Source organism: Vombatus ursinus, unplaced genomic scaffold (genome assembly GCF_900497805.2).
Source record: "Vombatus ursinus unplaced genomic scaffold, bare-nosed wombat genome assembly UNPS02014941.1, whole genome shotgun sequence".
Lineage (NCBI taxonomy): Eukaryota > Metazoa > Chordata > Mammalia > Diprotodontia > Vombatidae > Vombatus > Vombatus ursinus.
Window position 1 is genome coordinate 1,274,426 of NW_020954719.1, and position 24,598 is coordinate 1,299,023.

A 24,598-nucleotide genomic window follows, 5' to 3' on the forward strand; every position below is an offset into this window, starting at 1 on the left:
TAGCATTAGTGACTCCATTTTGCCTTTACCATTTTGTGACATTGTTTCAACTTTTTCCACGTAATTTTGAAGAAGTTAAAAGATTACTCCCCCTCCCAAATGTCACCAATTTAAGGAATGTCACAAAACTACCCCTCTCCCTCTCACCTCAATGTCTCCCGATCTTCTCCACCAATAAGAAACCCAGTGTCTCAACCCCTATAATTCTGTTTTTCTTGTTTATCATTCCTACAAATTGTATCTTAGAACTGTGTCAGGGTCCTTGGCTACCAAGAACCTTGGACACCAAGAACCTTGGACTCGATTTGTTTCTGCAATAGTATCCCTTGCTAAATAAATCATCTGTCTGGATGAAACTCAGTTTCTTTATTCTACCAAAACAAATCAGACCCTACTTTGTGAGGTTCAGATTAATATGCAATTAGACAGAGAAGATGCATTGAACCAAACAGTGAAGGGATTTAAGTACCAAGTGGATTATTTGTATATTATCCTAGAGATAAAAGGAAACTAATGAAACTTCTTGAAAAGAGGAATGTTATGGTCAAACTTGCACATTTGGAATATAAAATTGCTGACTGCATAGTAAATAGATAATGAAAGACTGGAAGCAGGAAGATCAATTCTAGAAGGCTATATCAATAATCCAAGTTAGAGATGAAGAGGAACTGAACCAGGATATTGGCTACATCATGTAGTTATGTAAGAAGAGAGAAAAGGAAACCAACTTCTGTGGTGGTTAAACTGACAAGACTTGACAACTATGTTTTTTGTTTTTTCTTTCTCATGATTTTTCCCTTTTGTTTGGATTCTTTCACAACATGACTAATGTGGAAATATATTATTTAACAGGATTGTACATGTATAACCTATATCAGATTGCTTGCTGTCTTATGGGGAGAAAAACTTGGAATTCAAAATTTTATAAAAAACGAATGCTGAAAACTATCTTTACATGTAATTGGCAAAAAATAAAATACTATTAAGTGGAAAAATTTTTAAAAAGACTCGACAACTGTTTCGCTATGGGGATGAGGCAGAGTGTAAACAGCTTAAAATGACTCCTACTTTGCAAACCTGCAAAACTTAAAAAGTGTGGGTTTAGGCAGAAAAGATATGATACCTGAATAAGCAGGTTTGGTCATCTGCAAAAAAGAAAACGATGGGAGTGGGAGATGACAACAGATTATAGGACCAGGCTCAAAACAAAGATAAATTTCTGAGATATGTTCTCTCGGTTCTGGAGTTCTTAACTCTTTCTGTCTGGTTGAACTCCTTCTGGCAGTTAAACCTATGGAGCCCTGTTTTTAAATGCATAAAATAAAATACATAGGACTACAAAGTAAAAATTTAAATTTTACCAAAATATTAAAAAAAAAAGTTCATAGACCCCAGATTAAGAACTCTTGCCTTACTTTATGCTTACACATACTTAATTTACAAGGGCAGCTAGGTGGTGCAGGGGAGAGAACACTGGTCCTGGAGTCAGAAAGCTGTTTTTTGCTCACTTGTGTCCAACTCTTTTGTTACCTCACTTGAGGTTTTCTTGGCAAAGATACTGGAGTGGTTTGCCATTTTCCTTTCCAGGTTATTTTACAGATGAGGAAACTGAAGAAAACAGGGCTAAGTGACTTGACCAGGGTCACACTGCTAGTAACTGTCTGAGGCCACATTTAAACTCAGGTCATAACCTCAGACACTTACTAGCTGTGTGACCCTGGGCAAGTCACTTAACCCCTGCCTGCATAAAACTGAAGAAGGAAATGGTGTTGTGAAAAAAAAAAAAAGTCTTACTGTAAACTAAAGATAATAAGCAGAGGTAACAAACTGGATAGAGGCCAGAGTAGGGAAGACACAGGTTCAAGTCAAGCTTGTGACTGAACTGCTGTGCCACTCAGTATTAGGGCCCTCAAGTACATTCTAAGACTGTAAATTGCTCAACAGTGGAAGAATGGCTTGGCCAGAGGTACTCTCCTCAGTGGCGTCTTCCTTACATCTGTAATATCACAGGTCCAGATATAAAACAAAACAAACTATAATACATGTAAAACCTTAAGGGTTAACATTTACTTTTATAGATTAACAATGATTACTTTCTTTTAAAGCATATACATTTAACATTAACAGCTACAAACTCTCCCCTATAAAAGGGGAGACAAACATACACAATCCTTATAAATATTTATATGAGACACTATGCTCAACCCTGATTTAAAACTACTCCTAAGTACAAAACATGAGTATTATGTCTATTTTCTTTTTTTAAAAACCATTTTGTTACTTAAGCATTACAAAATAAACTGTTGTGATTGAAACAAACTCTCAAAAGCTTAATGAACCAATTGCTATGGTTAATACTCCCAGGACCCCGATTTAGGGGAAGAGATGTCCCTCGAGGCAAGTCTGACACAAGTATGTTTGTACAGAAAAATACCTAAGGAAAAAAAATACCTTTGGAAACAGAAAGTATGTTCCTGTACCTAAATAATGACCACCTAGCAATGCACAAAACACAAATAGATCGATTATAAAAAGACTTTGAAATGAGCAGCAAAAGAGTAAAAACTGACTTATACTCACTTTTTCTTTAATTAAAAAAAAAAAAACGAACAAACCAACCCTGATCCACAATCTCAATCATTTAGCCGCCACCCTTCACAGTAATGCCTTTCTTCTAATTATACCCAATTTATCCTATCCATAGTTTGTTTGTAGAGTTGTTTGCATGTGGTCTCTCCCAATAGACGGAGAGCTCCGTGGGAGGAGAAACTTTTTTTTCTTTCTTTGTATCCTCAGTCCTAAGGGTAGTGACTAAGACATTAGCTTTACAAACGATTATTTCGGTAGCTAGGTGGCGCAGTGCATCCGGTGCCGGGACTGGCGTCAAAAGACCGGAATTCAAATTCAACCTCAGACCCTGGGCAAGTCACTTACCTTGTCTCAGTTTCCCCATCTCTAAAATGGATATATTAGCACCTACCTCACAGTTGCTTCGAGAATCAAAAGAGATATTTGTAAAGCGCCTGGCACACAGTGGGGGCTGTTATTTATTTACATCACTTTCATTCAATCTTCCCTAAGACTTTTTCTCTTGCTCGGATGAGAAACATTCAAAAAAGTTCGCACTGACCAGCCAGAACCGTCCACCTCGCCTCCCACATCGGACTCCGGGTCATCCGAAGTCGCTCTCCCCCGCCCCCGACGGCCGCAGACTCACTCAGGGATCCCCGGGGATCTCGTCCTCCGCCGGAGGCTGCCTGAGTGCGCATGGACCAGGGCGAGGGAAGCTGCTCCCGTCCGAGGGGGCCAAGGCTGGAATTCCGGGAGATTCTCCTGGGTCTGACCGAAAACGCCCGCGGCGGCTGCGCTCGACGCCCTCCTCCCGGCAGCACCCTGGCCTAGCAGGAGTCCGACTGCCCGACTGCCCGACCGCGAAGGGGCCGGAGCGGCTGCGGAAACCCCGAGCCGAGCCGAGCCGAGCCGAGCCCAGCCCAGCCCAGCCCAGCCCAGCCCCACAGACCGCCCCAACCAGCGCCGAGGCTGAAGGAGCTTCTTCCGCTTTCAGCTTCTCCCCGCCCCCACCGGGAGCCGCCAACAGCTCCCGCCCCCTTCCGAACGTCTGCGGTCCCGGCGGGCCTGAAGCTCGTCCGCCTTCCCAGAGAACAAAAGCGACGCTACCCCCACCCCCCACCCCCACGCCCTGCGACCGCGACGAGGGCCCTTTACCGAACAAGCAGCGCCGGCCTGCCGCCGCCAAAGCAACGCGAGCCTGCACGAGAGGACAACGCACCGAAGGGTAGGCGGCCGGCCGAGGCTGCCCGGAGTGAAGACGCGGAAGGAAGGAAGAGGCGGGAGCGGGTCCGGGAAAACCTCCGGGACCCTACCGCACCCACACCGACGACCAGCCGTGACACCCGAGCTCCCTGCCCGACTAACCCCCGGCCCCGGGACCGCCCCCAGAAGAGGGCAAGGCGGGATAGGAAGAACTGGGTCCTAGCGACCCCCATATTAGTTTTTGCCAGCCGCTGGTTGATTGCCTGTAGCCTAGTTAAAAGTCAAGACCTTCGACGTGGGTTAAAGCTTCAGGTTTTCAAGCAGCTTAAATGTTTATAATGTAGATGTTGATCTGGAAGACTGGATTTCTTGGTTAAAGCAGAAAGGCCGTGGTTAGTCTCTTTAATTATGTGCAAAGGATTCTGATTGTGATTAAATATGCTCAGAATTTTGGCATCTCGGAAAAGGACACCCCGGGGTGTTTACCCTCCATCGCGGGGGGAAAAAAACAAACATACTTTTAAATTTAATCTGCAGTTTTAACATTTCCTTCATCACTAAGGCTAGACAATCAACATAAATAAATCAAGCCCTGATTTTATACCTTTGCCCGATTTCCGAGATTGCTCTCTGAAAATTTAACGATTGTCTGGATCTCAATTGAGCTGGCTTCAGCACACCCCGGGATGTACATCAATATCTTTGGTTGAGATCTCTGGGTTCCTCCTAGAACCTCCATTTAAAGAGTTCCCCAGTCAGTGCAAGTCTTTATTTCCTACTCTAGGCTATGAATCTGTCAACCGGGACCAGAACCGGCCTCTAATCTGGGTGTCCAGAGCCGAACAAACAGAGCAGGCTAGAGACAGGAGTCAGGACACAGACAGAAGTTTAATTAATTTCACAGTGAGGAAAATGACTTAGGCATATGAAAACCCACCCCAGCTCCAAGAAGGTGGGCTTAAGGTGCTGAACTAAAGGCGGGTGTTATATACATACTGGGAGGGACCGTGACATAATCATTTTTAGGTCTTGAGTTACTGTTTCCACGGGTCCTGTGGGGACAGTATTGACTCCTATCTTGGGGTCATGCCCACCCTCCCGGGCACAAAACCAGAATTCTGTTACCGGAACACCTGTCAGTGATAAGGAACAGGGATTGTGACTATGTGGTGGATGGCCCTGGGAAATAGGGGGAACTACACCTGGTGCTGATCCAAGCAATACGTTTGCCAGCGGGTGATATCATCCAGAATGCAAAGGATTATTGTTATGCCAAGTTCAGGGCATAGCCTGCTTTTTGGGCCTTAGATCTGGGAAACAGAATATTTCCAAAATATTTTGACAAATCTAATACTTCTAACTCAATCCTTGATTAACACCACCTCCCTCAGCCTCCTCTCCCCTCTGACTGGATTTTTCCCAATGCTTTTCTTTATACAGGGCAAAAAACTGGATTTCCCGGATCCCTCCACTGCATCTGTTGTTTTTCCTGCTTTCAACTGGTTCAAACAAGATGCCCCCTGGTGTTCTCCTCTCACCCATTTTTCTGCTCCATTTATGTGTTGTCTTGCCCTGTGAAATTGTAAACTCCTTGAGGGGAGGGACTGTCTTTTTATTCGTCTGATCTCCAGTGCTTAGCACTGTACTGGGCACATAGTAGGTACTTAATAAATGTTTTTTGGATTGGATTCTTCAGTCTCTCTCTATCTGATGGTTTCTTCACTACAGTCTTCAAATATGCTCAAATCTTCCCATCCTTAAAAAAAACATTGAATTAATCCTACCATCCCCTCAAGTTATCATCCTATATCTCTCCTCCCTATTTCAGCTAAATTCCTTGTAAAAGCTTTCTACATGTTTCTTCCACCTCCTCTCCCTATTCAGACAATCAATTACATAATTCAATTGAAACTGCTCTCTCCAAAGTTACAGATGATTTTGATTACTAAATCTGATAATCTTTTAATTCAATTTTCTTTTATTTTCAGTTCTAAATCATCTATCCCTCATCCATTCCCCTACCCATTGACAAGACAAGAAAAAATATAACCCATTAGAAATATGTATAATCATGCAAAACAAATTTCTTTGTTAGCCATGTTCCATTTTTTTTAAGCGAACAAATAAAGAGAAAGAAAATAGGCTTTACTCTACACCCTGAGTCCTTCAGTTTTTTATGGAGGTGGGTAAAATGTTTCATTATGAGTTCTTTGGAATTGTGGTGGGTCACTGTGTTGATCAGTTATGAAGTCTTTCAAAATTTATAATCTTTACAATTTTGCTGTTACTGTATAAGTTGTTTTAGTTCTGCTCACTTCACTGTTGCTGAAAATAACCTCTGGTCCCCAAATGGGCACAGTAAGTTAGACAGACTCAGGATGAGTGAAGCAGTGAAACCTGTAATACACTGCCAGTAGGAAGCAGGTCTGTGACTGGAGATGCGCGCACACACACACACACACACACACACAAACCCTACAGAAGCAAGAGCAAACCTTATATCCCTGTTCCCATTCCGCAAGTCCCTCCTAGCTGATTTTCATTGGTAAAGTCAGAACAGGTCACAGACTTCCCAAAATGTCCACCACATATTCCCCTTGGTATGTTTCCCCCTCCTTCTTTATATATAAAATGTTTAGAAAATGGCATCTTAACCCATTAACCTGGCCCAGAGGTTGAGAAGCTAGTATTCATGAGCCTATTAAGCATGTGCACCCTAAGTAAAGCTTAACCATTGTCCTACTTCCAGCCTCTTTAATCCAACTAGTTTCACTCAATTTTAGCTCGTTCTTGAAGCTCCTGACCCAGAGCTCCTCTCAATTTCCTTATCTGGAAATATAATCATATCTTCTCGCACTTTGCATCAATTCATACAAATCTTGCCAGGTTTTTCTGAAACTATCACCTTCATAATTTCTTATTGCACAAAAGTATTCCATCATATTCAATAAACAAGACTGATTTCAGCAGTTGCAGGCATCTCTTGAGTTCAGCTAATGTTTTGTCCCAAAGGATCACTGTTGTGTTAAGCAACCCTGGGCTTCAGAAGTCCTCCTGATTGGCTAGTTGTTGTGCCAGTCTGATGTCTGGTTCCCCTATGAAAAAGGGAAATTCTAGCATGTTTAAGGGAAGTATAGGCATTACAGAGCTCAAGTCCACACAATCAATAAACATTAAGCACCTACTAAGTACTAGGTACTGTTCACCTGCCTCAAGGAATTTACAATCTAATGGGGGAAGATAACACTCAAACAAATATATACAAAGAAGACTGACCTGTGGGTGGCCAGAGACGGGAGAGTCAGGAATCAAACAAGAAGTTTAATTTCAAAGTGAGGAAAATGTTTACAAGTCCTCCTGAGGACAAAATGAAGTGAGGCTTGCTCACTTGTGACAGGGGTAGGGTTTTTAAGCATGAAAGAGTCGGGACCCAACACAGTCTTGGGGCATGAGTAAATAGGTCCCATGGCAAGCCCATGCATGCAGGCATATGGGGGAAATACGGGCATTCTTGGGTCCTGTGGGAACAGTCTCCAAGTTATTAGAAATATTGATCCTTGCGGTTTTCTCAAGTCTTAAGAGTCATTGAGCTCTATGAGGTCAATTCAGGGAGGTACAGAACCAAAGGTTCTTCGTGGTAGTGATGGGGTATGGGCCCAAAGTGAGACCTTTGTCCCAATTTGGGCCCCATTTGTCTATGGGTGCTAGAACACCCTTGGACAATCCTTGAATTCTCCCACTTGATCAAGGAGATCTCTGGCATTCCCCTGAGGCCATAATTCCATCAATTGGCCTTTCATTTTGGCTACACCCAATCCCCCAATTCTGTTATCCTTGACCTAGCCTAGCCCTCCATTTTCTTAACCTCCCTATGGCCCCAGGCCACTTCCCACCCTTAATCCTATCTAGGTTCCATTCTCCCTTGGCCAACCCTCCAGATCTATTACCTCATAAACTACTTGTCCACTCCTAGATCCCTCCCGTAGTCTTTCTGTATATAAGGTCCATCCTGTCTCCATTAAGAGGCTCTGATTCTTATAATCTAGCCACTGCTGAGATTTTTAGAGTGTAGCACAGACTCTCAGATTCCTCAAGAGTCTGGCTAATATGGCGGATCTTTAATAAACCTTGTCTTTAGCTGAAAGAAGGCTTGGGCCGAATTCTTTCAAGCAGGACCCTTGTGTCGTGATCTAGGGGTTCCAGCACCCCTAAACCTCTAGACCTCATCAGTAGGAACAGCAGTGCAGCACCTGATTTGGTTCGCTTAGCAGTTACAAGTACAGGGATTGTTCAGAGTGTCAGAAGATGTGATTGATCGCTTTCTGCTGTAGTTCCAGCTCTCAGATCAGGATCCCCTGGGAAATAGAGAAATCATAAGTCCCAGTTCTGGGGTTTTGCTGTGGCTGAGATAATCCAGAAGGTACGAGTAAAGGAATGTTGTTATGCCAAGTTCAGGGCACAGCCTGCTTACTGGGCCTTAGCTCTGGAAAACAGGATGTCTCCTAATATCTTGACATTATATGCAGGATGCAGTAGGAAATAATTAATAAAATGAAGGCATTAGTATTAAGAGGAAGTGGGAGAAAAGGTATAAAAAATGGTATTTTAGTTGGTACTTAAAGAAAGCCAGAGAAGTGTGAAGGCAGAGTTGTGGAGGGAGAATATTCCAGTCTTGGAGGACAGCCAGAAAACTTAACATGCACATAATTTGTTCAGCTATTCCCTATTGATAGGGAGCCTCTCAGTTTCCAATTTTTTACCACCACAAAACAAGCTACTATAAATATTCTTGTACATATGGGTTCTTTTCTTCATTTTATCTCTGGGGTATAGACTTAGTAACCCTTGCTGGGTCAAAGGGTATATACAGTTTTATAGCTTTGGGGGCATAGTTCTGTTGAAAGTGCATTTGGGGGAAATCATAACTGACCCCACTTTCTGCTATTTTGCTATTGTATTTCTTCTTTTTCTGTGTGGTACTCAGTGTACTGAATGTCTCCTTCATTACCTCCCTTCCCCCAATCACTTTCCAGTAACAAAAGAAAACTCCAAGGACCCTGAATAGTTCTTTCAAACTCACTCACTTCTCTTTATTCCCTCTACTAAGGCATATAGTAGGAGCCAAACAAATGCTAATAAATAACTGAATGATAATGAAGATACTAGTCTGGTGTAAATGGCTATGCTAAAGGTCTTTATAGCAATTTAAGTATCCTTTTTCTTTTGCTAAAAACATATCTTTTCAGGTTTATTGTACCCTACCTGATCTTACCCAAAACTGCTTTGTAAGCCTGCCTATGTCACCTACTTGATTGTACCCAAACTTCTGGGTCATGTGGCTAACTAAGGAGGAGACACTATTTATCTATCCACGCACGTATACATATACACATACACATACACATGTATGTAATACACAGATACATATTTATGTATGTGTATGTGTGTGATTTGTGAAATTGTGAGACACACATGTCCGTCACCCACTCTTGAGTGTATCAATAAATTGCAATTTACCAGCTTGCCCGTTACCTGGCATATTCCTGCACTGGTTAGTTAGTATCAAGTGCTAAAATAAATCAAAGCCATGAATTGAGGAATAAAGTGTTCTTTATTTATTGAGATAACAGGGTAGTGTGTTTATTTAATTGAGATAACAGGATAGGAAACCTGCCACTCTAGGGGATGCCCCTTGAATGCAGAGCACAATGAATTTCCCAACTCTAAGACCCATGCAAAAGCTTCTTATACCTTTAGGAGGAGAGGGGCGAGGGGGCAATATGAGGTGGCAAGGCCTGGTCATGAGACCCCAGTGGCCCTTAGCAATGTGTACAAGGAAAATCACTTCATTCTGGCTGTTTTGCCCTTCATACCAGGAATCCTAAAGGAAGGGGGCAAGGATGTTAGAAGCTGAGATCCAGCTTAAACTAGGTTCCATTACAAGGTAAAATCTCCCAGTTGGGGAGACTTAGGTTAGGGTGTGGTTCAGCTTGACCTAATCAAGAGTAAATATCTTAAAAGTAGGAATGTAAATACATTACTGAAATTCTGACATTCCTAGGATCATAAAGAGAGTGGCAAGTAACATTACATTTTCTATCAGTAATTTTCTGTCACTAGCAAGGATCTTGAAAATTCTTTTGATGATTTCAAATTGCATTCTAGAATGATTGGGCTAATTTACAGCTCTACCAATAGTGCACTTGTGTACCAATTTTTTCACATCCCCTCTACCATTTGTCATCTTCCTTTTCTTGTCATCTTGGCCAATCTGATTGGTATGAGATGGTACCATAGAATTGTTTTAATTAATATTTCTCTAATTATTAAAATTGTAGAATATTTTTTCATGCCTTGGATTTCTTCTTCTGAAAACTATCCCTTCATGTCCTTTGGTCATTTGTCAATTGGAAATGGTTATAATCTCCTTATTCTTCGAAATTTGACTCCATTCCCTATGTGTTTTAGAAATTAGATCTTTTTCAGAGAAACTTGCTGAAAAGATCCCCCTCTTCCAGTTTCCTGGGGGTTTTTTTTGTTTTTGTTTTTGTTTTTTGAATATAAGCTGTGTTGGTTTTGTTTATGTAAAAGTTTTGTATAATCAGAATTGAACATTTTACTTTCTATGAACCTGTCTATCTCTTGTTTGGTCATGAACTCTTTCCCTGTCATTAGATCAGGGTAATTTCTCCCAAGTTCCATTAATTTGTTTATAATATCACTCTTTATGTCTAAATCATGTACCCATTTTGAATTTCTCTTGGTATATGGTCATGCTTAGTTTCTTCCGGATTACTTTCTGGTTTTCCCAGCAGTTTTGCAAACAGTGAGTTCTTGCCACAGTAGCTGAGATGTTTTGATTTATCAAATACTAGGTTACTATACTCATTTGCTTCCATACCTAATCTGTTCTATTGATCAACTTACCTATCACTGAATTGTGATAATTACAGCTTTGTAGTATAGTTTGAGATGTGGTACTGCTAGGTCACCCTCTTTCCTATTTTTTCTTCATTCATTCCCTTGATATTCTTGACCTTTTGTTACTCCAGATGATTTTTGCTATTTGTTTTCTAGCTTTGTAAAGTAATTCTTTGATAGTTTGATAGGTATGGCATTGAATAAGAAAAGTAATTTAGCTACTATTGTGATTTTTAATGTATTAGCCTGATCTACCCATAAGTAATTAATATTTCAGGGTGAGGTGCTGTTTTAATCAATCAATAAACATTTATTAAAATGCCAGGGACTGAGCTAAGTGCTGCTTGAGTGGCATCTTAAAAGAAGAAAGGGATTTTCCAAAGCAGAGTGAGGTAAGGAAGAAGGAGCACATTCTAGGATACAGTCAATACAAAAACAAGGAGATGGGAGATGGAATGAGATGTGTGTGTATTTGTGTGTATGTGTGCTTTCTTGTGTTTTTTTTTTTAACAGGAATGAGTGGGGTATTTTGTCAAAAAGTTTTTTCTACATCTATTGAAATAATAATATGATTTTTGTTATTTTTGTCATTAGCATGGTCAATTATGTTTATAGTTTTCCTAATATTGAACCATCCCTGAATTCTGAGTATAATACAGCCATAGTCATAAAATATGATCATTGTGATATATTGCTGCAATCTCCTTGCTAATATTTTATTTAATTTTTTTGCATCAATATTCATTAGGGAAAATAATCTAGAGTTTTCTTTGTCAGTTTTGACTCTCCATGGTTCAGAAATCAAGACCATATTTGTGTCAAAGATGGAATTTGTTAAGAGTGCTTCTTTTTTTTTTTTAAACAGTTTATACAGTATTGGAAATAATTGTTGTTTAAATGTTTGGTAGCATTTGCTTGTAAATCCCTCTAGCTCTGGTTTTTTTTTCCCCTTAGAGAACTTATTTATGACTTGTTCAATTTCTTTTCCTAAGATAGGGTCATTTAAATATTCTATTTTCCATTCTATTAATCTGTGCAACATATATTTTTGTAAATATTAATCCAATTCATTAAGATTGTCAGTTTTACTGGAAAATGATTGGTCAAAGTGGCTCTAAATAATTGCTTTTATTTCATCTTCATTGGTTGTGAATTCAACTTTTCCATTTTTGATACTAGTAATTTGATTTTCTTCCTTTTTAAAAATCAAATTAGCTAATGACTTATTTATTTTATTGGGGTTTTTATGTTTAATTGGTTGATTTTAGTTACATGCCCAATTTGTTGATCTGTTCTTTCTTTTATTAATGTAAGTGTTTAGAGACATAAATTTTCCCCTAAATGCTGCTTTATCCCACAAATTTTTACATCTCACTATTATCTGTAATGAAATTATTTATTCTTTGATTCACCCATTCTATAGGATTGTTACTTAATTTCCAACTAATTTTTAATCTTTGCTTCAAGAATCTTTTATTGAATGTAATTTTTATTACATTATCATCAGAAAAAAAGATGCATTTAACCCTTTTGCTTTTCTTCCTTTGTTTGCGAGGTTTCATGCCCTAATACATGATCAGTTTTTGTGAAGATGACATGCACAGCTGAGAGCAGGTATACTGTGATATCTTACTTTACTGAAATTCCATTCATTTTCTTAATTACCTTCTTGTTTATTTTCTAGTTAGATTTATTTAGGTCTGAGAAGGGTAAATTAAGGTCCCCCACTATTATTGTTTTAGTGTCTTGTCTATTTCCTTCTGTAACTCATTTAAATGTTCCTTTAAGAACTTAGATGCTATTACATTTGGTATATGTGTATATTTAGTGTTGATATTAATCCATTGCCTATGGTAACTTTTAACAAAATGTAGTTTCCTTGTTTATTTTTTTAATTAGGTCTATTTTTACTTTTGCTTTGTTTGATTTCTACCCTGCCTTTTATACATCAGCTTAAGCATAGTAGATTCTGCTCCAACTCCTTATTTTAATTCCCTGTATCTTTCTGTTTTAAGTGTATTTCTTATAAACAACATTCTCCTTTCAAATCCATTCTGATAACTTCTTCCTTTTTATGAGTGAGTTCATCCATTCACATTCACAGTTAAATTTGCTAACTGTATTTTCCTCCATCATTTTCTATTATACTTATCTTTCTCTTTTTTTACTGTCTCCTCTTCAAGAGTTTGTTTTGCTTCAGATCACTGCCTCCCTTAATTTGTCTTTCCTTTTATTCCTCCTTTCCATTTCTCTTAACCCTTCTCCCTTCTACTTTTCTGTTAGGCAAGATGAGTTTCTGTAACCAACTGTGTGCATATGTTTATTCTTCTCTCCTTGAGCCAGTTCAGATGAAAGTGAAGTTCAAATGTTACCCACTTCTCCCCTCTGCCACCTCCATTGTATTAACTCTTGCATGTTTCTTTTATGGAAGATAATTTCACCATTCTTCCTCTTCCTTTCCTTTTCTCCCAGTATATCCTTCTTCCCCACCCTTTCATTCTTCTTTTGGGATCATCTACACATAATAGAATCACAACCATACCCTCTGTCCAATTAGACTCCCTCCAAGACCCCTGGTGATGATACAGTTCTTAGAGGTTACATGTATCTTGTCCCCGTATAAGAATGTAAATAGTTTAACCATGTTTAGTCCCTTGTGATTTCTTCCTTGTTATGATTCTCTTGAGTCCTGTGTTTGCATGTCAAATTTTCTATTCACCTATGTTTTTTTCATCAGGAATACTTGAAAGTCTTTAAATGTTCCTTTTTTCCCATGGAGAATTATACTCATTTTTGCTGAATAGGTTATTCTTAGTTGTCATCCTAGGTCATTTGTCATATTCCAAACTCTCTGTTTCTTTATTATGATGGCTGCTAAGTTATCTGTGATCCTAATTGGCTCCATGGTACTTGAATTATTTCTTTCTGTCTGCTTGCAATATTTTCTCCTTGACTTGGGAGTTCTGTATTTTGACTATAATGTTCTCGGGAGTTTTCACTTTTCGGGTTTCTTTAAGGAAATGATCAGTCAATTCTTTTAATTTCTGCTTTGTCTTCTTGTTCTAAGATATCTGGGCAATTGTCTTTCAAGATTTCTTAAAATATGATTCTAGACTCTTTTTTGTTTATGGCTTTTATGTAATTCAGTGATTTTTTTTTTTGTGGTGAGGCAATTGGGGTTAAGTGATTTGCCCAAGGTCACACAGCTAGTAAGTGTTAAGTGTCTGGTCTGAGACCAGATTTGAACCCACGTCCTCCTGACTCCAGGACCCATGCTCTGTCCACTGTGCCACCTAACTGCCCTCTAATTCAGTGATTTTTAAATGATTTCTCCTTGTTCTATTTTCCAGGTCAGTTGTTTTTCTTATGAGATATTTAATATTTTTTGGTCTTTTTTTTCCAGTCTTTTGGCTTTGTTTTTATTATTCCCTAATTTCTCATAGTGTCATTAAATTCCATTTAGCCACTTCTAATTTTTCAAGGAGTTATTTCCTTCATTGTTTTGTACCCCTTTTGCTAACCTGTTATTTCTCTTTTTATATCTTTCATCCATAGCTCTCATTTGGTTTTTTAAATAATTTTAGCTCCTTTTTTAATGCTTCTAGGAATTCTTGTTGGATTTATTTTTTTCTTTTTTTAAAATAAGTTTTTATTGACATTTTGTTTCTTATATCACCATAGCATCCCACTTACCCTTCTCTCTCTCTGAGAGCCATTCCAAATGACAATATTTTTTTAAGACAGGAAAAAAAGTTAGCAAAATTGATTAACACATTGAAAAATTACAAATACATGTGCAATGTTTAACACCTGTGGACTTCCCACCTCCATAAAGGGGTAGGTTGGGGGTATTTTCTCATATCTTTTCATTCAAGTCCCACTTGATTTTTATAATTTTGTTTCATTTACTTTTATTTTTTGGTATGTCATTGTTTTTTCCATTTACATTGTTATAATTACCGTACTTTTTTTTTCATTTTGCTTAATTTAGTGTACATTAGTTCATGTACATTTTCCCATGCTTCTCTATATTCATCACACACATAATTTCTTATAGCATAGTCCTTTACAATCATGTACCACAATTTGTTTAGCCATTGCCCAATTGATGGGCATCTACTTTGATTCCAACTTTTAGCTAGTGACATTGTCTTACCTATATCACTGTTATAAATATTTTGGAGTATATGGAGTATCTGCATTTTTCTTCGAGACTTTACTTGTAGATGTTTTCAAGTCATTGCATTCTTCTGTGTTTGAATCTCGAGCTTCCCTTTACAATAACTTTTTTTTGGTTGATTTCTTTTTTTGTTTGTTCATTTTTTTTTTTTTTTTAGTGAGGCAATTAGGGTTAAGTGTGTGACCTTGCCCAAGGTCACACAGCTAGTACCCGTCAAGTGTTTCGTCTGAGGCCAGATTTAAACTCAGGTCCTCCTGACTTCAGGGCCAGTGCTTTATCCACCGTGCCACCTAGCTGCCCCATGTTTGTTCATTCTTGACTTTGGACTTTATGTTGGACTCTATTCACTTGGGGTGGGAGGGAATGTCTGGCCTGAGCTTCTTTCTTTTTATGTCTTGCTGCTTTCACAGCTTAGCCTATGGGCCAACAAGCTTTCAGTGTTTCCACGGTGGTGTGATCAAGGGACAGTTCTATTCACTGTCCTGGTCTGAGCTCTGCAAGTTGGGTCTGTTGGATTGTGTGTAGTTGACTTTCAGTAGATTGCTACTGGACTCAGTCACTGTTAGCTTGCTGTGAAGTTCTGCAGGTTCAAAGTGACTGAACTGCTGGCTCCCCTTTGGTCATGGTCTCCAGTCTTGGTTATTCTATTGCAGCCTCATGTATTTGGCTAAGGCTTAGAAATGAGTCACTGTTCTGTTCCTGGTCTCAAAGACACACAGCTAAACATCTGGAATTTGCTCTGTGCCACAATTCAGGTAGTATTCTGTGCTCACTTGCAGCTGTTCCTTTCCTCCCTAAATCTGTGACCCAGATTTTGGTAATGGGCAAGAGAGATACCAAATGGCACCCGTTTCTGTGCCCACTGCTAGTTCACCGGTCCCTTGTGATCTCTTTCTGTCCTGTTGTTTCCTGCCCTGATGCTTTGTTTCAGCTCCCTTCCCATAACTGGGTGCTAGAATACTCCCCATCCCTGCCATCACCACTGCACTTTACTCCTAGCAAGTTTCCACCCCAGTGTTTCCTGACCTCTCTGTCTTCCTAGCTGCCCTGGGCTGGAAAAGTGACTCACTGTGACTTTTTCTTGGCTTTCTCTTTCAGAATTTGGTCTGGCATATTTTCTAAGTTTTTGTGGAAAGAGGTTTGCTGGGAAGTTAAGGTAAAAATGTTTCCTCTCACTGTGTCATCTTGACTCTACCCTCTCCTGACAGTCTTTTTCTCAGTCTTCATTCATCTACTGCATTGGACACTGTTGAACACCCTCCCTTCCAGGATACCCTCTTCTCTAAGTTTTTCACTACTCTCTACTACTTCTTCCCCTACTTCCTTCTCAGTCTTCTTTGTTAGTTCATCATCTGTCAGAGGAACAGCTCCATTATCAGCACTCTCTTAGTTCAGGATAGATTTTGGAAGGAAATGGGACACTCATTAGTCAGTCAACATTTAACAAAACAAAATTTACTTTTCCCTAACACAGCAAGGATACGCACCAAGGGTACAGTAAAACTTCAGCTTTGGTAGATGTGGCTTCCCTCAATGTCTCGTGGAAACACATCTGATTAGCAGGCATTAATTATGATGGCTTGTGTGGTTTTAGTTACTCACCAAGTCTGAGAAGTCTAGATTCTATATAACTAGTATATTTTATAATCCACGATAACCAGGAAGCTGCTTCAAGGAAGCTGAGACTAATCAGCTCCAGGGGAAAGCTTTGTCTTCTTTTATCAAAAGCCTTTCCATGTAGTGAGTGGGAGGAAGAAAAGCTGCTTCCAGGAAACAACGATCCTACCATGTACCATTCTTAGGTAGCCAGGTTCTAAGGATCTTCTTGAAGCAAGATATCATAGGCCTTTTTACCTTACTCACTATGCATGTGTAAAATTGATTTAACATTATATATGTTTATTAGGGCCGATAGTACACTAATTAGATTTATAGTTATCGATCCATGCAATCAAACTTTATTGATTAGTTACCGATACAAACATCAAACCCTCTAGGAACAAATCACCAATCTGATTCATAAAGTCCTAGTAAGCATACTTCATACTGGCTGCTCACAACAAGGTCCTCTCTCTGCCCAAATGGAGGCCGTGTGTCTCCCTCCAAGGTGACATTCTGGCAAGTCTCCATCAGTTAGAAATGCTCTTGTGTAAATATAGAAATACAGGAGGCTTTCTTAGTCACAGCCTAGGAGCAGATTGACAGATGGGGCCTCTGGTGGGTTTTTATGGTTCTGTCTAAGGAAGTTTATAAATTACGTTTAAGTTCTGATTAGTGATATAATCAACCAAAACTAACATCATTAACAAGTGTTTTATTAGTTGTTTACTCGATTTGGGACACATACACATCATTAGCAGTTGCTTACCAAATCTGGAGGAACACAAATACCTATGTGTGCATACACCATTTGTTTACCACGTTTGAGGGACATACTTCATTGCCAAACTATAATATTCAAGTGCTTATCTTGTAACAGAAAAACAACTTATATAACTACTTAGTCACAAAATGGAAGCTTAAAACAAATGTATTGCTCACTCTGAGTTAACCTACTAATTTCCACTGGATACTCCAACTGTTCCTTCTGCTTCCTTTTTATTCTTTGGGAGTTTCAAAACTAAGATCTTTTCTACAACTGGTTGGGGATGCTCCCTCTAAGGTCCAAATCATACCTAGAAACTTAACAAGTGGTTGCCCATTCTGTATCATTTGTAAGGCAAGTTTCGATCTTTAGTTAATCCTTCAACAATTCTATCTATAATTTTCTCTACTATTTGTTTGTCATGTCCCCAAATTATAATATTATCTCAGTAATATTGAATAGGGCAAGTACTCCTGTCAATTTTATCTAGGTCTTGTCTACACAAAGTATGGCATAAAACTGGACTATTAACATACCTTTGTGGCAACGTTTCAAAGGTAGTTACTCTGCCCCATGCCACATGAAGGCAAATTGTTCCTGACTTTCTTTCAGCCACTTGTACTGCAAAGAACCTATTACTTAAATCAATGACTAAAAAAATAAAGGTCAAACATGTCTTTAAAGTTTCCCCATGATTTCTGAAATATTAGGAAGGGCTTTCTTAATGGATTCAATCTTGGCATTAAGTTTCCTATAGGCCATTGTAAATCTCCACTCTCCACTGGCTTTTACTGACTGACCAAACCAAAGAATTTTAAGTGTTAGTTTGTCTTCCTAATTGTACTTTCTTGTTCCAAATCTTTCAAGATTACAGCAATTTCCTTGTTTCTTCCTTTGAATCTCTACTAAAGAGTATTTACAAGTTGTTTTGTGTCAGTCAAGATTACTAGATCCCGTAAGGCTCTTCCCACCAGTAATCTGACCTTAAATTTGATTTCTTCAATAGAGCAAAGTTTTTACACAATACCATCCCAATTATTGCTTTTCCTAAGTTTGGAAAAGCAACTATTGTATAGATTTCCTCAGGCCAATCTACAAGTTTTAATTTTCTTTATACAAACTCCAAAACCATTTATTTAATATGGCCTTGTTTTTTTTTTTTTCTTTAGTGTATCTGGTATTATGGTTATTTGTGAGCCAGTGCCTAAAAGAACCAATATGTACTGTTGATGTAAAAGCAAACAGTGCCCTAAAAACTAACACCACCTTGTGAGGCCCCACCTGAACTTGAGGGCATCCTAGAGTCTCTTTCCCTTATCTTGAGATACCATAAAACTTGCCCCCTATCCAGGACCATAAAAATTCCTTGTCTCCCTCTTCCTGAGTCATAAAATTTCCCATCTTCCTTATCCTGGGTCCCCTATCCTGTCATCCATCTTCCTCATCCTGTGTCATGACAACCCCTCCGCTTATCTTGTAAGATAAAACAAACCCCTGTCCCTTTGTAAGTTGCTAGTCTTCTTTCCAGAGCTAGCCCCTGCTTTTGCGTCAATAAGGTTCCCAATGGTTACAGAGAAGGTCTAAGTGAATTCTTTCACACCTGAACCAGCTCTCCCAACTCTAAACCTCAACACTTATTGACCCTTGTGCCAAATTACTACTTCTAGTTAGGGGTGATTATCCTCCTGTCAGAACTTAGCAAGGGACTCAAATCCCTAAAGCAAATTTAGGTCCTGGTCTATCAGAGCTCAGGTACTAGTTACAGCTTAGTTGATCCACAGTCAAGGTTTTGGAGGTCTGAAATTTGCTGAAACTTTCTACAATACTTTTGTAAATCCTGAGATTTATGGCCCATATTGGAAGTTCTAATTAAGTGGCAAAAATCAAGACTTTGTATGTCTCCTATTTTGAAAATATGATTGAAAAATCACTAGTTCCATATACCTGCTGTTGAGGAATCAAAATTGAATTGCATTTTAATTTCTTCTTTTAAGAACACTTTTAAGAATACTTTTCATTGCCTTTTAGTCAAGTTCCAAGTCAGTGTCAGAGTAAACTATCTTTAATTATTAAAAATTCTCTCTCTTTTCTGACTCTGATGAACTCAGATTGAATCTTGCAAATCATAGAATTGCACTTTTCATTTCGTATTGATTATTTTCTTTCATTCACTTTCATACTGATTCCACTTTTTCCCCCAACATTGCTATTTTCTTAGTAGTACACTTTTCTGCTTCCAAGTCATGTACCATCCACCTTCCAAGCTAGTTTCATTTTTATTCCATTGTATCTCTCTTTTGCAAATTAGTACACTTTTCTTATGTATATTAAATTAGTTGCAGAACTTTACTTTTCCCTGATCAGAGTTGAAACAACAAGATTTACAGATACTTTCTCATTGTGTCAAATAAAAAGCTTCCAATTAGGTTTCTTACTTAAGAGCTTGTTAATGCATGGTTGATTTTAGTTCCTTTTTGGGTGACAGCTTCAAATTTACCTAAACAGTTAAATTCTGTTTTGTCGTTCACTGAAGACTGCAGTGGTCATGTAAACCAGTGGGGTCAAATTCAAATGGAAATTGTTACTAAACCTAAAGATCCCTGCGTCTACATGTTAACTTGGGCAACCACAAAATAACATTATCTGTGTTCTAGTGTATTTTCATTTATTTTTTTTTAAATATTTGTTTAGTTAACTATTTCTCAATTGCATTTTAATCTGGTTACTTCACTCAGAATGATGCCTGCAGTGTATTTGGCATCTCTGCTGTAAACTACTATGGGAAAACTTTACCACATTTTTTTTTTTAACCTAGCCCTGTGTGGCTGAAAGACCAGACTTGTTACTTAGAGACCAGATTTGTTTAATGCTTAATGCAAGATGTCCAGGTTATGCTGACCCCAGAAACATTCCAGGGAAGCAAGAGATTGCTACATGGAATGTAGGAGTTTTTTCTTGCTGTCTCTCTAGTAAAACTACCCACTTTATCTGGAAACTGCTTCTGTGCAAGCCAAACAGCCACTGTTTCCTCATGCCTTTGTTTGAACTTAATATCATATAAAACTAACAGAGACTCAAGGGGAGCAGGCCGTCTATTTCAGCTCTTCCCAACAACGTAAACTTCTTTCTAAAACTTTTTCAGTTCTGCATTTCTTTGCAACCAACACTGTTCTTCTAAAATGAAATTTTGCCTTTTCCCAAATTATTTGATTTTTTTTTTAACTTAAACGTCTTCCTTTCCAAGTTGGAGAGAAATTAATACTAGGTGGTCCTTAATCACCAGAAAAGGGTCCAGAAATTTATCCTGCAAAACTGTTTTTCACCTTTCTCTCAATTTTTGGAGTCACTGGAGACAAAACTTATAAAGTGACTTTGGTTCTATTTAAGATTGAGCATCCTCTAGTCCCCCTAATACTAACCACAGTGCATGTTTAACTAGCTTCATGCGTGTTCTCTGCAGGAGGGGAGAGAGAGGAAGGGAGGTGTGAGAGAGACAATAACACAATGCTAGGCACAATTTATCTTAAGTAAAGTAGCTAAAAGATCATAAACCTCTTGTATGCAACCTAAGTTGATAGTGAGGCTCCTCCTTCACCATAACCCACTCAGTATTCCCTGCCAAAACCTTCCCCTTCTTGGGGGCCCCATCATAGGGATAATTTAAAATATCTGCTCCTTTAGAGCTGAGAAGTTGTACCCCCTCATTTCCCAGGAACTGGGTAATGACTATTCCTCACCTTTATCTAGTGATTCAGAATTGCCACCAAATAAGTAGGTTAAGGCAGTGGTGTCAAACTCAAATAGAAAGGAGCAGTGCACTAAAGCAACTCAACCAAGAGAGAGTCCTAGATTTCTCCCAAAGAGGAGTTTCTCAAAGTCTCGAGTGTAGCAAGCTGGGGATAGGGGACATGATGGAAATTGCCAGCTCCTCTCAAGCTGACTTCTTCCTAGAGTCTTTTCCTTCAGTCACCTGAAATACAGTTGACTTTGTTAATTTTTTCTATTGAAAAGGGTGGTGGTGAAGGTGGGGAAAATGACATGATAGTTGTCTGTAAGTACATGAAGGCCTATCACACTGAAGAGGGTTTAAATTTGTTCAGCTTGTTCCCTGAGGGTAGAGTCAAAAGCCATGGGTAGAAATTACAATGAATCAGATTTAGGCTTTAGGCTTTAAGCAAAACTTCTTAACAGTTAAAGCTGTGACAATTTGGAATGGAATGCTTCAAGAGGCAGTGGATTCCCCTTACAGGAGTTCCTCAAGCAAAGGCTACAAGATGATCTGTCCAGTATATTACTGAGGGGGTTATTTTTCATGAAGTTTAAATTAAAGTATTAATACTAATATTTTGTTATTTTATTATATTATATCTTATACTTATATAGAAATAAATAGGAATATACAATATATTATACTTTAATTAAATGTTAATATTAAAATAAAAAGGACCTCAGGATCCTTTCCAATATTTGAGTCTTTGTGGTTCTGTGAGAACAGCTATAATCCAAACACAAATTGGCTCATTTTTCAGAGGGGAGACAGGGCATGGCGATCCAAAGGGCTCAGGTGAATGGCTGAAGAAACTGCTAATCAGAAAAGTCAGAGTAATAATCAGTCAGGGATTAAGAAAGCAAAATTCAGGGAGTACCACAGAGCTGACACCTTTGCCTCCTCCGGACTCAGCCATCCCAAGTGATCTGGGAGCCTATAAGTAGCCTACCCTAACACTTTGTAAAAAGCATCACATCTGTAACAGCTACAAAGTTTCCAAGGTCCTTTTCTTCTCTGTGTAAGAGGGGTTGTTCCAGGGCTCCCCTGACCAACATCCCACCCCTCTTTACACTGTAACATTCTGCTACTGTTTAACCTCCTGCCAGTCATTAAGATTCCATTCTGTCTCTTCCGGTTCTTTTTGCTTTTTAAAATACTTCTGCCATTATTTTCAAGAACACTTCACTTTGCCTTATAAACTGAAGAGGCACTCAGGGGTATGCTGGCTCCCTGTCTTTCCTCTTTTTAATATTGTGATTGACAGATGGCAAAGAGCTGAAGAGTTTTGCAGAAGATTTGACACTAATACTGTTGGGATCAAAGCAAGAAACATATTTAAGAAACAAACCTTTTTGGGGTGCTGCTGCTCCTAGTGGGGCAGCTGGGTCTGTAGATGGCTTACACATCAAGGTGTTGGATTTATAAAAGGGAATCAGGTGATGCTTTGCAAGCTTTACACAACTTGCACAAAGTGTTGCCTCAGGGCACTCAGGAGTCAAATATGGATGGCTCAACAATATGGGGTCAATCTCAGGTGTGAGATAATCCTATTTACACAGAGACTCTATCTTTGTGGACTTAAGTTAACTGTCTCTTCATCAATACCACACTAACACCTAATTAACAATTCATACTGTGAAAACACCTTTAACACACTCATTCCTATGCTGTTCTATGAATGTTGAATGCCTGCTATATTGAAGTTCATCTACAACTTAATGAGTTGCAAATATTTTTTATTCTCATGATCGTTGTGCATAACACATTCTAACTTACAACATACCATGAGATCATAGCATGCTCATTTTCTTTGTCTTGTGAATTTATTATCCAGAACAGCAAGGATCATAACTTCTCAGACAAATAAACCTATCACCATTCACTAGATATGTCCCTTATTTGTTCAAAGGTCTACCAACAATTCAAGGAGATGGCATTGAAACTGTATATCCTATAGGGCATTTTTCTCACCTCTCACCTCTCCCTGATCCTAAGATTTCACTTCTTGATTAAAATAGGCAGAAGAACAATAAATAAAGGAACATGAAAACATGTGTTTGTTCCATAAATGTGAAACAGATTCAGCCAAAATGACTCTGAACTTAGCTTTTAAAAATAATATCTAAAATTTTACGTTCATAAGAGAGATATGATTTTCCATATTAAGTCTAAAAGGAAGAAACTGTAATAGATGATTGGTGAGCATGGGCAGCATTCTTGGCAAATGGAATCCCCATGTGGAAGAGACTGGGGAACCTGCTTATAGAAAAGCATATAATGGCTATGTAATGAAAGGGCCCTGTATAATGAGACATGCACCCTAAGAAATATGGATTTCTCTTTCCGCAAAGCAAAGTGAAGATATCTGAAGGGCACAAAGGCCAGCCTAGGGAGATCTTGATTCCTCTTTTCCCCAGATGGGAAATGGAGAGAGACAATGCCTGTGAAATCAGAAGTGATCTTTATTAGGCAGGGAAGTTTCTCATGCACATGGGAGCAGACAACCTAATGCTGAAACAGCTCAATTTGAGAAAGCAGGAACATGGTTTATGTTATTTTCAGACAAAAGAAAGTGGGGAATGGGCTGGTCCAAGGAGGAAAAGGGACATGTTGTGGATGGAGAACTCTAGACGTGAGGGGAGGAGTGCCAGAAAGCTGGGGGATAAGGAATTCCAGGGATGGAAGCACTAATATAGTCCAAAGCTTGTGTATGAACAACATAAGTGGGGTGTCAGATACTTCAGGATGGCTCCAAGAATCCAAGGCTAGCTGATAGCTTATCTCCAGAGACTGATTATTCAAGGCTAGCTTAAGCTAAGTCAGCTGCAGGGTCACTGATTCTGCACTTCCAGCCAGGTTTCACTCTTGGTCACCATAAAAGATTATTGGTTTGTCAAGCCATTCTGTATACTGTGATAATCATTTAAGATCAATTGAGCCCCAATAAGGGCCAAATGCCTGAATTAATCTTTTCTGAGTGAACTAAAAATGCCTCTTTCTGTGTTAGCAACTACAGGACCAGATGGAACTGACCAGCATTCTTCCTGTTTGTGATCACTAAGCACAGGATACCTGGGACCAGACAATCTTTTGGAATAGTGGGACTTTTCTTATCTTTGTATCCTATGGACATATGTTATGTAAGGGAAACAGAGATATCCTGGATCTATAATTTCAATTGACACTTTGACATTCTCTTATTTTATTGTATTTACAACCTATTCAACTAAGAAACTTCCTTTCCCATGCTATATGTTAAAAAACATATGGAGGCTATATTTTTTTAAGTAACATAGACATCCTGAGTCAGGGTTTAAATGTCCTCCAAAAATTGCTTGGGTCAACCAAAGTTAAAGCTCTGATTTCATGTACATGTGCTAACTTAAGGGAATAAAACAATACAAATTTACTTATCACCTAGCTTGTTTTCTCTTTAACCAACTTTCAGGTCAACAGTAATGGTGCCGTGACATCAAATGGAACTGAAAGAATGGGAGAAAACACCAGCCCACCCCAGCAACGCTTTAGTGGCTCAGGTGCCTCAGGATCCGTTTTTTGCTGGAGTCCTAACCTTGACGGGGTCGGGTAA

General features: G+C 38.9%; 1 protein-coding gene across 1 annotated transcript in view; it reads right to left on the minus strand.

Annotated features, from left to right (window-relative positions):
• The window catches only part of LOC114029697, a 45,686-nt gene extending 38,430 nt beyond the window's left edge, over positions 1-7,256 (minus strand). Inside the window, exons 1-5 of the mRNA XM_027844311.1 lie at positions 7,163-7,256; positions 4,771-4,892; positions 4,576-4,630; positions 4,379-4,500; positions 3,727-3,993 (exon numbers count right to left, since the gene is read on the minus strand). Of these exons, the coding sequence (XP_027700112.1) occupies positions 3,727-3,993; positions 4,379-4,500; positions 4,576-4,630; positions 4,771-4,892; positions 7,163-7,256 (660 nt within the window). The remainder of the gene's footprint in view (positions 1-3,726; positions 3,994-4,378; positions 4,501-4,575; positions 4,631-4,770; positions 4,893-7,162) is intronic.
• Between the last annotated feature and the right edge of the window lie 17,342 nt (positions 7,257-24,598).